The sequence below is a fragment of the Dasypus novemcinctus genome, chromosome 4 (assembly GCF_030445035.2).
Source record: "Dasypus novemcinctus isolate mDasNov1 chromosome 4, mDasNov1.1.hap2, whole genome shotgun sequence".
Lineage (NCBI taxonomy): Eukaryota > Metazoa > Chordata > Mammalia > Cingulata > Dasypodidae > Dasypus > Dasypus novemcinctus.
This window is the reverse complement of record NC_080676.1, coordinates 45,789,395-45,803,367: the sequence shown is the minus strand read 5'-3', so window position 1 is coordinate 45,803,367 and position 13,973 is coordinate 45,789,395. Positions and strand designations below refer to the sequence as shown.

At 39.9% G+C, this 13,973-nt stretch overlaps 1 protein-coding gene across 24 annotated transcripts in view; it reads right to left on the bottom strand.

The window, feature by feature from the left end:
- The window catches only part of FNDC3B (fibronectin type III domain containing 3B), a 366,392-nt gene that overhangs the window by 97,182 nt on the left and 255,237 nt on the right, over positions 1-13,973 (bottom strand). For all 24 annotated transcript variants that reach the window (XM_058295312.2, XM_058295320.2, XM_058295311.2 and 21 more), the window contains one exon: positions 8,626-8,684. In XM_058295312.2, coding sequence (XP_058151295.1) covers positions 8,626-8,684 — 59 coding nt within the window. The remainder of the gene's footprint in view (positions 1-8,625; positions 8,685-13,973) is intronic.

Genomic DNA, 13,973 nt, shown 5'->3' with positions numbered 1-13,973 from the left:
CCCTGAGCAGGACCAAGGGTGGCCTAAGACCAAGCCAGGAAAGGTCTCTATGCTGTCCTTCCAGACCCCTGGTTTAGAATCAATCTCTGTTTCTTTCTGTGCTCCAATAACATTTTGTTGGTAACTATATTTGACACTTATTTTGCTATACTGTGCATTACTTGGTTATTTGTGTGCTGTTTCCCTGGCTAGACTTTAAGGTAGCTTTTTATCCTGTATACCAATGTATTTGCTTAATTTCAACACACTCTATTGATTAATCCTGAGGTATTGGATATTACATGTGATTTTTTTCACTTAATAGGAGATATTTTGTTACAATGAGTTGAGTGTAATTAAAAAGGAGGCTGATTAGCTATTGCAAAACATTCAACTGAAGTGATAAATGGTTGCTCTGCACAATTTCAAAATCACAGTATGTAATAACACTGATGCTAGGAGCAATACTATGAAGTAATACAACGGCACAAAATAGCTTGAATGCTAGCACTTTTGATACTGAACAAGTATCCGTAAATTCACATCCCCTTTAAACTATACCTTTTTTCATCAGCTGAGAGGACTTTTTCCTTCAGGATTTGCTAAATTATTACATAACTGAACAGTGATGGAGAACACTGGAAGCATCAACTAAAATCATATTCATATTTTCTCTGGATTCCCTGGGCCAATTTTAAGAAGGCAAATTGTCATCTGAACTCAGATATCTGCACAAATGTATTCTTCTGATATGCCAGTTTATCAGAAACTCACTTTTGAGAACTCAGCATCATTTTCAAAGGAGAGCAATTTCTGCAAATTCTTTCCTAGAGCTAAACAATCTGCTACCTAGATTGTTACCATAGTACTGGGACCAAATCCCTCTTCTGTGCCCCATCTCCCTCCTTTTACTGACTCTAAGAGGTCAGGATTCTTTTCAAGCACTCAATCCTGACAGGAAGAGTGCTTTGTCTCAGTCAGAACTTGGAACTCACTTCCATTTTGAGGGTGACTCCAGGACATTACATCTTGCCTTTCAAGAGTGTGAAGGTAAAGGTGAATCCTCAACACTAGACTCATTTACTCCCAGTGCCCTGGGAGATGACACCTCAATGAGAAATTCAGAACTCCCACTGCAGGACTCCTGCTGGGTTCAAGCCTACTTCAGAGTGATCATCACACTGCAGGTTTCTCTCTCTGAGGGAAACCTCTCACCAGCAGTGACCACTGACCTGCAATGGGGCTCGGTTAATCACATGCAAAATAGCTGTTGCCTGCTCCCCCCCCCCACTTTATGTTTAATTAACCCATCAAAACTAGAAGTCAATCTCATTTTGCAATGTGATGAAACTGATGAAACTGATGACTTCTAATTACAAAATTATCAGACAAGATCTAATCTGATATTTGTTTCAGAACTAGTGATATGAAAGGTCCTGCTGTGTAAGTTACTCTTATAAGTTAAATTATTTACACTTAAAACTGCTTTCAAGCACCTTGAAGGACTTGTAAAGCCATATATGCCACTATCTACATCTAAATGATTACATACTGATTAGAAATCATTCTTGCCTATGTGTTTATTAAATAGCAAGTCCCCTCTGGATTCCAAATTGATAACAGTTCTTAAATAACAGCATGTGTAGGGAAGCTGGTGTGGCTCAGTGGCTGAATACTGGATCCCCACATATGAAGTCCCAGGTTCAGTCCCCAGCCCCGATACCCGAAAAAAAAAATCCCAACAGAATGAATGTGTGTGTGTACATTTCGGGAAATGATAAAAAGTGCATTATTTTGCAGCTATATGACATATAATCCCTAGCTCTCTTTCTCCTTGGAACCTTCTTTACTATTCATCCCTGTGTTTTAATAGTACTTTGTAAAATTTTAACATCTTCATTTTCAGTATATATTATATGTAAGTGATAGTCATTATTTGGATCAGAAGTACCATTTTGTTCTCACAGTTATTAAATTGTTCCCCTTGTACTGAAAAATAATTATTTGTCCGTTTCATATCCACTAGAATGGCTACTATTTAAAGAAAAAAAGGAAAATAAATATTTGAGAGGTCATGGGGAAATAGGAACACTAGTTTATTGGTGGGGATGTAAAATGGTACAAATACTGTGGAAAACAGGTGTTTCCTCAGTAAGTTAAGTATATGATTGAATTACTATATGATCTGGCAACCACATTTCCAGGTATAAACCCCAAAGAATTGAAAACAGGGACTTGAGCAGATCTCAATAAACCAATGCTTTTAGCAGCATTCTCCATTGCCAAGATGGAAGCAGCCCACGTGCATATCAATAAATGTATTTTTAAAATGTGCTATGTAAATACAATGGAATATTATTCAGCTATAAAAAGGAATGAAGTTCTGATATATAGGGCAACACGGATGAACCTTGAAGATATCATGTTGAATGAAATAAGCCAGAAATTAAAGGACAAATATTGTATGATCTCACTGATAAGAAATAATTAGAATAAATAAATTCATACTCAGAAACTAGAATATAGTTTGGCAGGGGCTAGGATGAGAATGGGGAATGAGGAGTTAATGCTTAATTGGTACAGAGTTTCTGTTTGGGGTGATAGAAAAGTTTCGGTAATGGATGGTGGTGATGGTAGCACAACACTGTGAATGAGGCAGGGTAGAACAGGCACCTGAGGAGGAAGGGGGCGGAAAACACAAATGCACCTGGCCTGCTGACTAACATTAGCCTGCTGAGTCACACCGGCAAGTTAGGAAGGGGCAGCTAGCTATCAGCACACACCCTGCAGCTCACAGCACACACCCAAAGCCTGCACTATCAAACGGCAGCCAGCAAGGAGGAAACGGGCGAGAGGGGCACCACCACCGCCCACCACCTAGCTTTCAGGTTACCTCACGACTCATGGACAGTGACCAGAGGCTAATCATTGCCGATCAACATGCCATGCAGAGGTCATGGACAGCAGCCAGAAGCCAGTCACCACCGGAGAGCAAGCCCCACACCCCTAAAGCCCCTAGTCCTTGCTCAAACACAGACCCTGGAGTCCTATACCCAAAAAAAGAAGGGATCCCAGGGCAAGAACTTGCATTTCTCTCCCCTGAGAATACCCACCCCTCAACTCTGAGGGTGTACTTTTGTTCTCTTGATTTACCCCCCAATAAATTCTCTGCCTGCCTGATTAATTTGGGGTTCATCCTTGAATTCTTTCCCGCAACGAAGCCAAGAACTTAGATGCTGACTCCGATAACATGAATGTAGTTAACACTAGTGAATTTTATATGTGAATGTGGTTAAAGGGTAAATTTTAAGTTTGTATATATGTTAATAGAATAAAAGTGTTTAAAAAGCCACAGGACTACATAACACAGTGAATCTCAGTGTAAACAGTGGACTATAGTTACTAGTATTATTATAACAACATTGTTTCGTCAATTGCAACAAAAGTACCACACTAATGCAAAGTGTTAATAACAGGGAAAACTAACTGTAGGGGGTGATGGGCTGGGTATTGGGAGCTATGTATTTTCTGCAAGATTTTTCTATAAACCTTCAAATTCTCAAATAAACAAACAAGCAAACAAATATTTCATTGTACATTAGTAGCTCCTAAATTCAGTCTGGTTTTTGTAGATACAACTGTGCGGGAGGTCTATTGTGCTAATTAAGAAGTACCTTAAGGAATTTTATTGTACTATAGAAATATTAGCTTCACTTTGCAAGTACCATCATGAGAAATAATACCACAAAGCAAAACAAACAAACAAAGGTCAAAGAGATCATAATTCAAAGAAAATGGATACTCAAATCTAGGGATTTCACAAACTAGGAATTTCACTCTTATAACTGTCAAAGTGCTAATATCCTCATAACTGTTCCCAGTTATATTACTGTTAGTCTTTCAAAAAACTGCTTCTTACAGGGACAGTGCTTCCCTCAGGTCAGTTTACTCACTTCTAGAACTGACTAATCCATGGTTTCTATAAATTAAACATTAGCAATAGAAACAATTCAGAACCATGACTCCAGGTCCCATTTATCTACCCCCTGAAAATGAACAGCTCACCACTATGTATGAGACTGCATCCTCCAGCACCACCACCAGAGGAGATTAACACACAAGAGGAGGGATCTGGCTGGTGACTACATAGGAATTAAGGCTGCTACAGTATCTGGGTCATTGAAAAATAAAACAACTTGCTCCATTCACCATGCCTAAAGTACCAGAGAGAAAACTAGAATACATAAGTTCAAATATTGGTTTTACACCTAAAACAAATGATCTGCAAAATCTCAAAGAAAAATATAAACCTTTCATTTAGAGGTGTTACCATATGGCTGAAAGAATAAAGGTTTTAAGAACAATAACAATTTTTATAATTGTGTGCCCAACTTCCTGCAACTCTGCTTCTTTCCCTGAAAAGTGTCCTGACAATCTTCCTTCCCATTTCAGAGTATAGCAGGGAGTTTCATATTTGTTTAATGATAAGCTACTAACTAGAGAGAAATATTCCATTCCAAGTATTCTTCAAAATTATTCACTTCTCAGACAGTTCCAAGTGGTATTTCTTATCCTACCTTTTACAGATTAGGAAACTGAGACTAAGGGAGGGTATGTAACTTATCCAAGGTCACAGAGCCAGTCAGTGGCCAGGCTAGTCTCCCAACCCAGGAGGACCAGGTTGTGAAGCACAGGGTCCCCGCTTCCTGCTCCTGCTTGCGCCTGCTGCTCTGGAATTTCAAGTGTTGGCTGCACCTCACTGTCTGATGCTAGCCAGCCTTCAGGCATTTGCCCCACGTGCCCAGAACCTAGCTGCCACATGGTTATTCACCAAACATTTGTTAAGGGTCCACTATGTGCCAAGCACAGTGCTAGGAATTAGGAGTAGAAAGGTAAATAAGATACAACAATGAGTAAGAATTTCCATTCTAGTAGCAGAGAGAAGGGAGACCTAATGTAAACAACTAAACAACTAACCAGGCTGGAAGGATGAGTGGATTGTCACCAGGCAGATAAGGGCTATTTGAAGGGCAAGAGGTAGTGTGGTGGGCAGAAGAATGGCCCTCCAAAGAACACATCCTAATCCCTGGAACCTATGAATATGTCTCCTCCGAAGGGACTTTGCAGATGTGATAAAGGATCCTAAGATGGGGAAACTATCCTAGATCATCTAGGTGGGCCCAATGTAATCACAAGGGTCTTTGTAAGTGAAAGAGGGAGGCAGGAGAGGCAGTCAGAGGAGGAAAGGTGATGACTGAAGAAGAGTCAGAGGGAAATTTGAAGGGGCTACACTCCTGGCTTTGAAGATGGGGGAGGAAGTCATGAGCCAAGGAATATGGGCAGTCTCTAAAAGGCGGAACAAGCATGGAAACAATTTCTCTACCAGAGCCTCCAGAAAGGCTTGGTTTTAGCCCAATGAGATCCATTTTGGCTTTCTGACCTCCAGAAAGGTAAGATAATAAATTTGTGCAGTTGTAAGCCACTAAGTTTGTGATAATTTATTACAGCAGCAATAAGCAATTAATACAAGTAGACAAAAAGGGACGTTGTTTCAATGATGTGCAAGAGTAGGAGATATGAAGGAGCATGGCCTTCATAAAAACTCACTTGTCTGATATGTCCTTGGCCAGGCGACCTGTATATGCTGCCACCCACTGCCCCAGAACTGGAGCACCAATAACCCACCCACTTATGATGGAGCAACTATGTCCAAAGATGGCCACTTCAGATCGAGTGATTTTCACCGAATTGTTTGAAAAGTAGGATGTAATATTTTGGCAAGTCCAAGTCTCAATGTTAAAAAGAGCCTCAGCTACAAATATGTACCGACCTATAGCTCTTTACTTACTCTGGAGTTTGTTACTACTTCAGACTGTTGTCTCTATTCATCTCCTCAATGTTTTTGTCTGTCTTTTGCAGTTCTAGATTACATGTTGATTATACAGCAGAATTTGACAACTCTAGCTTTATAGGAACAAGGAAAATCCCTAGTGCTACTCACTACATCTATACCCGGCTAAACCATGCTGATATGGAAATACTATCTTTTGAATGAATTTCTTACACTAAAAAACATGGGTTCTTAACCTTTTATGTTCTACACACTACTTTGCCAGTCAGATGAAAACTACGGATCCCTTACTAAGTCCACGCTAAACTGTGTATCATTTAAGAAATATATCACACCTGCACCAACATGTCCCCACATGAGGTTTGTTTTGTTTTGTTTTTAATTTAAATTCAAGCTCATTGACCCCTTCTTAGAAACCCCTGCTCTAAAACGATTTTAGAAGTTAGGAGAATGGAAATGAGAAAGGATGGTGCCCAGATCAGCTGGCTGGGCCCCCAGACAAGTACCTACCAGGTGCCATTTAACGGACTGAATTCATCGGGTCTGGCCCTACCCCACGCAGACCTGGACACTCAGTCTAGTTGGTCAGGAATATTAGCATGAACTATGAGACTTACAGAATCAGATACATAAAATCAGACTGCTAATTAATTCATAATGAGAAACTTAACACTCTGGTGGGTTAGACAGTACTTGTCAACCTGCACCACACATTTCCCCTCTGTTGGCCATTCTAAAAAGCTTCTGGGTGGGTACTAGATGACGCCAAGGAGAGCTGTCTATGTGATTCGAGAGACTAAAGGCACCGAGCTCTGAAAATCCAACTCTCTACGGTGGGGAGAGACGTACCTGGCCAGGGCTGGGCTGGATAGAGCCAACAACCATCTGCTTCTGTGACTAAACAATCCTCTACGACAATATCTTACCGTATTACACCTTACATGATTACTTATATAAAAGCCTATCTGCCTGATTGCTCTAAAAACAATGTCTTGAAAATTTAAGTGCTGAATAAATGCTAAATCAAGGAAAGGACCAATGCATCTAAATATTGCTATTATTGTGTTAAAGTCCCATATGTGGTAGAGAAGTGATTGGGAACAACTGAAGAAAAACACTATGTATACAAATACATGACATGAATATGAAGTTTTTTGACTACTTCTAGGACAATGAACTAACCTGTTACTCTGTCTTCTCTCTCTGATTGTGGCTCTTCTGTTTTCCCTGTGATTTTTCTTCCTCCTGCTGCATTACAAATGTAGCTTTTCTGCAATTCTGCCTTCAAGCTTTTACTAATTTCTCCCTCTACATCCCTACTACCCTCCACAAGCTGTCATCCACACCTACAACTTTGACTATCATTTCTTTGCATATGCCCTCCCAATCAGTCTCTTGTTCCCTCTTCCTCCACAGCAGTGATCTACAAGACATTGCAACTCCTCATTGTATTTATCTATCTGGATGCCTTGATAGTAAAACAAACCAAGAATGATACTGAAAATACAAAAGGACATGTATACAAACCTATTCTAGAGGACCTCAAAGATTACTGGAAAGACACAGAAACAGGAAAAGGCAGTAAAATATTAAAAATAATAGCAGAAGAAGATGCAGAGCACATTGGAACCAGAGTAGAATCAGCAATTCTGAGTAAGTGCCATAGTGCCATGAAGATCTCACTTGATGGTCATGGCCAGGAAGCAGGGCAGACGTCTGGGAGGCATCTCAACCAGAAAGCCTGGTTATTCATGACACTTGATATCAACAGGATATTGTGTCTTACTGATTTATCTCTAGAAAGGAGTCTAAAATCTAGCCCCTCCTTGCCACATCTAATGTCACCACCCACTGCCCAAATTCTGGCTTTCATAGCCTCTCACCAGAACTACAGTAACAGATTCCACCTTCTTTCATTCCAAGTCATTGGCCAACTATTTGATCATCCTGAAAGCACAGCTCTGATTATATAACTTCGTTCCTCAAAAAGCCTCAATGGCAACCTGTTCTTTACCAGATAAGAACAGACTTCCCAACCCAACACCAATGCCCTCCTCCTCCACAAGTGCCCTTTTATGCCCTTCCTCCAACACATCTCACGCGTTTAGGTTTAGTCAAACTCAACTATGTGCCTTCTGGCATGACTGGATTCTTCTGTCAAAAAACCTCAGTATTTGAAACAGAATCAAGTTTTTCCATTCAGCTAGGAAACACTCCAAAGAACTTTGGCTCTCCTATTACACATGAAAGGCTGAAATGACATTTTGAATTCTTCATTTAAATTTCAAAATACCTGGCAAAATCAAACTTAAAACCTCAGAGTATCACCTCTACCACCAATTTTTTCTTGCTATTGCACCAAATATTCTGGACTTATTTTACTCAGCTAATATTTAAGCATCTTTTTGAAATTTACTTGGAAGATACTTGGAATTACTGAGGTTCTCAAAAGTTATTATTATTATGTTTAAACAAGGAAAAGGAAATTACTGAAAGAAAAGTGCTCTGTAGACTGGAGAAAGAAAAAAAAACATTACATCCTTATAAGTTAGAAGAAAATCTAATTGCATTCAGGATATCTAAATAAAGCAGACATTTCAGGGGGTAATAACTAAACAGAAGACTTCTGTTCCATATTTTCATGCTCCACTAATAATCAAACACTGTATTTCACAGTTTATGAATAATCTGCAATGGGAAGGGGCTCTTTTGCTTACCTACCGTATGGTGAAAGAAAAGCACATTTGAAATATTTAAGAAAATGTTTTTTATCTTGAGAAATCCAGAAGACATACCTGTGGTTTCTCTATTCCTGAAAGAATGTCTTGTACCCTCTTTACTTCCAACTCATACTCTGCACAGTAAAAGAGAAAAAAGGAAAAACAGTTAATGCCATTATAAGGTAAACAGGTCATCAAGTTCCTTCCCCAAGGCTTTTAAACTGGGGCTATCATTAAGTCAGTTGTATGTTACCATGAACTTTTGATACCACAAACATGATGAACTTTAGTAATGGGGATGTCTTTGGAGTAGAGGTTTCACTCTAGGTGGTGGTGCTAACTTGCCACTATATAGAGTAACTATCAACAATGTTGACTAGATTAACACTGGCTTCCACTTAATTTAATCAAAGAAACATTTAATTAGAGAAACATTTAACATACTGTGCTAGACTCTGCAGGGAAGGGACTGTACACACAGTCAGTGCTCTCAAGGACCTTACAGTTTAATAAGAAAAGACTACAAAAGTACAAAAAGCTAATTAAAAATTGGATTCCAAAAGTCAAAAGTACCATTCACTTGTCCATTTACTCAACAAATACTTACTGAGTGCGTATGATATGCCAGGCACCTTCTAGGTGTTAAGGATACTGTGGTAAATAAGACAGGTAAGGCTCTTTAGTCTCTCTGAATTAATATTTTAGAGGAGGAGACAGACCATATGCCAACTGAAAAGTAAGTAAACTGCTATGTAGAGAATATAAACAAAATGTTATAAAGAATAATTGGATGATAAAAAATGACTTCAGGTAGGAGAGTCAAGGCAGATCATTCTGCATGAATGAGACCTAAACGATAAGAAGGAGCCAGGCAATGGCTGGTTTAGGAATAAAAGGTCCTAAAAGGGAGTGGGGGAGACCAGTGCTGATGGAAGCTGAATATTGAGAGAGAGATGAAGTCAAAGGGACAGTTAGTGGCTAGTTCATGCAGGGCTTTGAGGCCAAAGCACAGACTTAAATTTTTATTTTAAGTCTGACAGGCAGACACCAAAGCTCTGAAGTAGAATAATTGACATGATATTTGAAAAAATCTGTTCGGCGTCTGTGAATACTGGATATAAGTGGAAGCAAAAAGACCAGTCAGTAAGCTGCTACAGAGGTCCAGGTGAAGAGTAAAGTCAACCTGGGCTAAAGATGGTGAGAACAGACTGATTTCAGTAGTTTTGGAAGTATAAGTGCTGATGGATTGGCTATAATAGGCAAGGCAGAGGAAATGATAACAATCAAGGATAATTCCTAGTTTTTGGCTTGATCAGCTGGACGGGTGATAGTGCCTTTTAATAAGATGGGGAAATGGGCAAGTTTTTGTGGGGGTGGGGTGGGGCAAGAATTCCATTTTAGGGAAGCAGACTTGGCCCAGTGGTTAGGGCGTCTGTCTACCACATGGGAGATCCGCGGTTCAAACCCCGGGCCTCCTTGCCCTGTGTGGAGCTGGCCCATGTGCAGTGCTGATGCGCGCAAGGAGTGCCCTGCCATGTAGGGGTGTCCCCATGTAGGGAAGCCCCACGCACAAGGACTGTGCCCCGTAAGGAGAGCCGCCCAGCGTGAAAGAAAGTGCAGCCTGCCCAGGAATGGTGCTGCGCACACGGAGAGCTGACACAAGATGACGCAACAGAAACAAACACAGATTCCCGTGCCGCTGACTACAACAGAAGCGGACAAAGAAGACAATGCAGCAAATAGACACAGAGAACAGACAACCAGGGAAGGAGGGGAGAGGAGGGATATAAATAAGTAAATAAATCTTTAAAAAGAATTCCATTTTAGAAATGAGGGGGAAAGTGCAGGGAGCAGAGAAGTTGGGGTAGGAAAGATGAGCACACAAAAAAAGATAAATAATAGGATTTATACTTCAGAATCTGCTTTCTAGAGCCTGCTTATAGAATCCAATATTGAGGTTACAGATTCATTTAACTGTTCAACCCAGTTTATGAGCTAAATGTTAGAGACACAATTATCAAGATATAGGTTCTTATACTCAAGATAATTCATGTGTATGGGGAGTGGGGTGCAGATGGTGAAAGCAAATAGGCAGATATAGTAGTGTTTGATAGGTGATATGGTAGAGGCTGTCCAAAGAGGGCGGTTAAGAAGACTTCCTAAAGGAACAAACATCTAGCTGAGTTCTGTGGGTACGAAGGCATTCAGAGATGAAGCAGGAGGTAGAACTAGAGGGTGAGAGAGTCAGTCAGGCCAGCCCTTCACATGGCTGCTCACTCACTGTCTCCTCTTCAGAGAATTCTGTCCCAACTCCCTACTGCTTGTTCCAGTCTCAGGCCAGTCACTCTTACACCCTATTTATTTCATTCCTCAATTATCAGAATCTGAAAAGTAATTTTTGCCTACTAAAATGTAAGTTTCAGGAAGGTAGAGATAATATGGGCCAGGAGTAGGCAAATTTTTCCTGTAAAGAACCAGATAGTAAGTATTAAATTTAGCAGGTCTCACAGATCTGTCATATACCCTTCTTTCTTTTTCTTTACTTTGCTTTTATAATCCTTTAAAAATATAAAACCACCTTCGTTTGTGGATCATACAAAAATAGGCTGTACAGCAAGCTATAGTGTGCTGACCCCTGTAGTAAAACATGCTCATCATTCAGTGCACAGTTTCTGGTAAATTTAGAGCTCAATTAGATATTTGTTTAATAAATGAACAAAGTCTATATAAGCAATAACAAAAACATCTAGTTGGCACCACCTTAAACTTATAAAAGACTAGTTCTTCATTTTTTCCCTTCACCCTGCTTAGCAGAACATGTATACCTTTATTTTGGTGAGAAAAACAAATGAACTGGGGATAAAAGGATATGTGGCAACAGCATATTTTTAAAAACTATTATACAACTAAAAGAAACCAGCATTCAAAAAACCAAAGCTCATCTATAATCACGTAGTCATGTTAAGATAAAGACTTATACACATAAGCCAAAAGTGTAAATACCCTCACATTTTTTGGAAGGCCTTATTATAGTAAACCACAAACACTGTGTATTGCAGAACTTAATTGTAGTAACATAAGCACCATCAAAATAAATGAACTGGTGTCACTATTAAAGACAAAATGTTTTCAATCACTGATTATTCTAGAGTTTGAAGGACCCTACGGTTTCAAATACTCAAAATTTCAAATAACTAGTTGAAGGAGTTCACTGTTTCCCTCTGCCATGGCTGAAAGGTACAGTGTCTTAGAAGAGCAATAAACCAGACCCAATCCTGGAGGTAATAAAGGTTGAGACTAAACAGGGATGATTAGCTCTACACCAAAGAAAGAAAGGAAGAACTGAAGAGGTCTGCCAAGGGAGAATTCTCAGGATTATGGACTAGAGATAGAGCATGAAAAAAAGGAGAGTAAAGGAGAATAAAAAAGGATGCCCTGCCCCACACAAAAAAGTGACTCCCCACAACCCCTACACCCCAGCTTTCAACACGGACAAGAGAAGAAATGGTAATGCTTTTGACATAAAAAGGAAAATTGGTACAGCAGGCTCGATTAGAAGGGAAAAAAAGATGTTCAAAACAAAAAATGAATGGGGGAGGGGGGGAGGGCATTAACAGCCAGAAATACACAAGAAAGGTCCTGACTGAGATTTAAAACTAAAAACAAAAAAACAAAAACAAGCAACAACAAAACACCTTCCAAAGAGAGGTCAGGACTTTCCCTGTCTGTTTGACTTTGATCACAATTACAGCTGATATCTTCTGAGTACTATGTGATACATGCAGGTCGATGCACTTAACATCTATGGCCTTTGCTAAATTTTACAACATCCCTTGCAAAATGGACATTCCTGCTCCATTTCTCGGGGTGAATGGCCAGAGACCGCTGTTGCTCATCACAGTTTTCTTCTCCAGTGCTGGGCACAGAACCTGGCATGTCACAAGACGTTAGTAAATACAGGTGTTTTGTTTTGTTGAATGAACAAATGAGGAAACAGAGACTCAGAGAGATGTGATTTTCCCAGGGCCACAAGTGCAGTACGCTGTGCAGCAGGCTGCAAGATGGTTTCTATTTGGTCCCCAAAAGGGTAAAACCTTTGATTGTACCATGACAAATTAACATGTTCTGGGGGTCAGGAGGGAGAGGATGTGCAGAGAGAAGAACAGAATGTCAAGGGGGAGGGGAGGAGTTTGCACTGAAGGGGCATGAAGAAAGCAAAGGCAGCAGCAGAGATCCTCTAAGTCCCATGGAAGCCATGAGAGAGTATTTTTTTACTTTCACTGGTCAAATAAATAGAAAAAATGTCTTTGGATCTGAGAAGAGAAAAGGAAGCCCAAGCAATAGTGGACCATGAATAGAGTCAAATGAACAAAGGATTCTGAGATGATCAGAAATAAGGGGCAGGCCATTGGGGGGGGGGGAGGGAGAAGGGGCGGTATTGCCAGGACAATTGCCATCATATTCTATCTGGTCACTACCTTACTACAGCAGGAGAATGGGGGTCTCAAAGCTAGACCAAAATTCTTTCTTTCAAGGTTTTACATTGTGAATATGAAAAAAGAAGAGAAAAATGCATTTACACAACATTTATTTAATGTTTTTCCATTTGTGCTTCCACAGACCAAGAGAAAAAAGTAAATAAATCCCAGGCACACAATTGCACAAGGAAGAGTGAAAATATCTATTTAACTGAGCGAAAGTAACAGTTACCACATATAAAATAAACTCTGGTATGAAAGCTACTACTCTGGTATGAAAAAGTCAGAATTCACAATTCTACTACCTTAAGTACGGAGTTAACTCAGACCATGGTCTACCTCTCCCTAAGAAAGATTTAACTGTGCCTCAGGTAGCCTATGAATTATCACCTTTTCTATATAACAGCTTCCTAGCCCAGCTGTACTCAGAGTATATTTCAGAGCTTGGATCAAGTTTCTGCTTGCTCATGTGCATACTCTCTCAATCTCTCCCCCTTCCCTCTTACACATACTTACACACATTTACACACGCACACATCACCACATTGTGGGTTAGAGGAGAAAAGGAAAAAATAGCTAATCCCCTCACAAAAATTAACAAACAAAATAAGACTGGAGATTTTCCTTTAGCATATTTATTTCTATTTTAAGTTAAAAAGAAAACAATGTCTTGCTTGTTTTTATTCCCCCATAAGAACTTGGTGTGTGCCAAATGAACAAGAGATTGTCCTAGAAGAGGGAAAAAATGCAAGGTTCTGGTGCAAGGTCGTGGGACAAGTTTCTCCTTCTTTACTATCAGGGCTGCCTTCATTCCTCTGGTTTGCAGCAAGCAAATGAATCAAGAGGCAAATGTTGTATATAGGTCAACTATGAATTTCTCTCTCTCATTCAAACTGCCATGAGATAAGCAAACAGATTCAAACCACTGTTCTCCCTGCTTACATC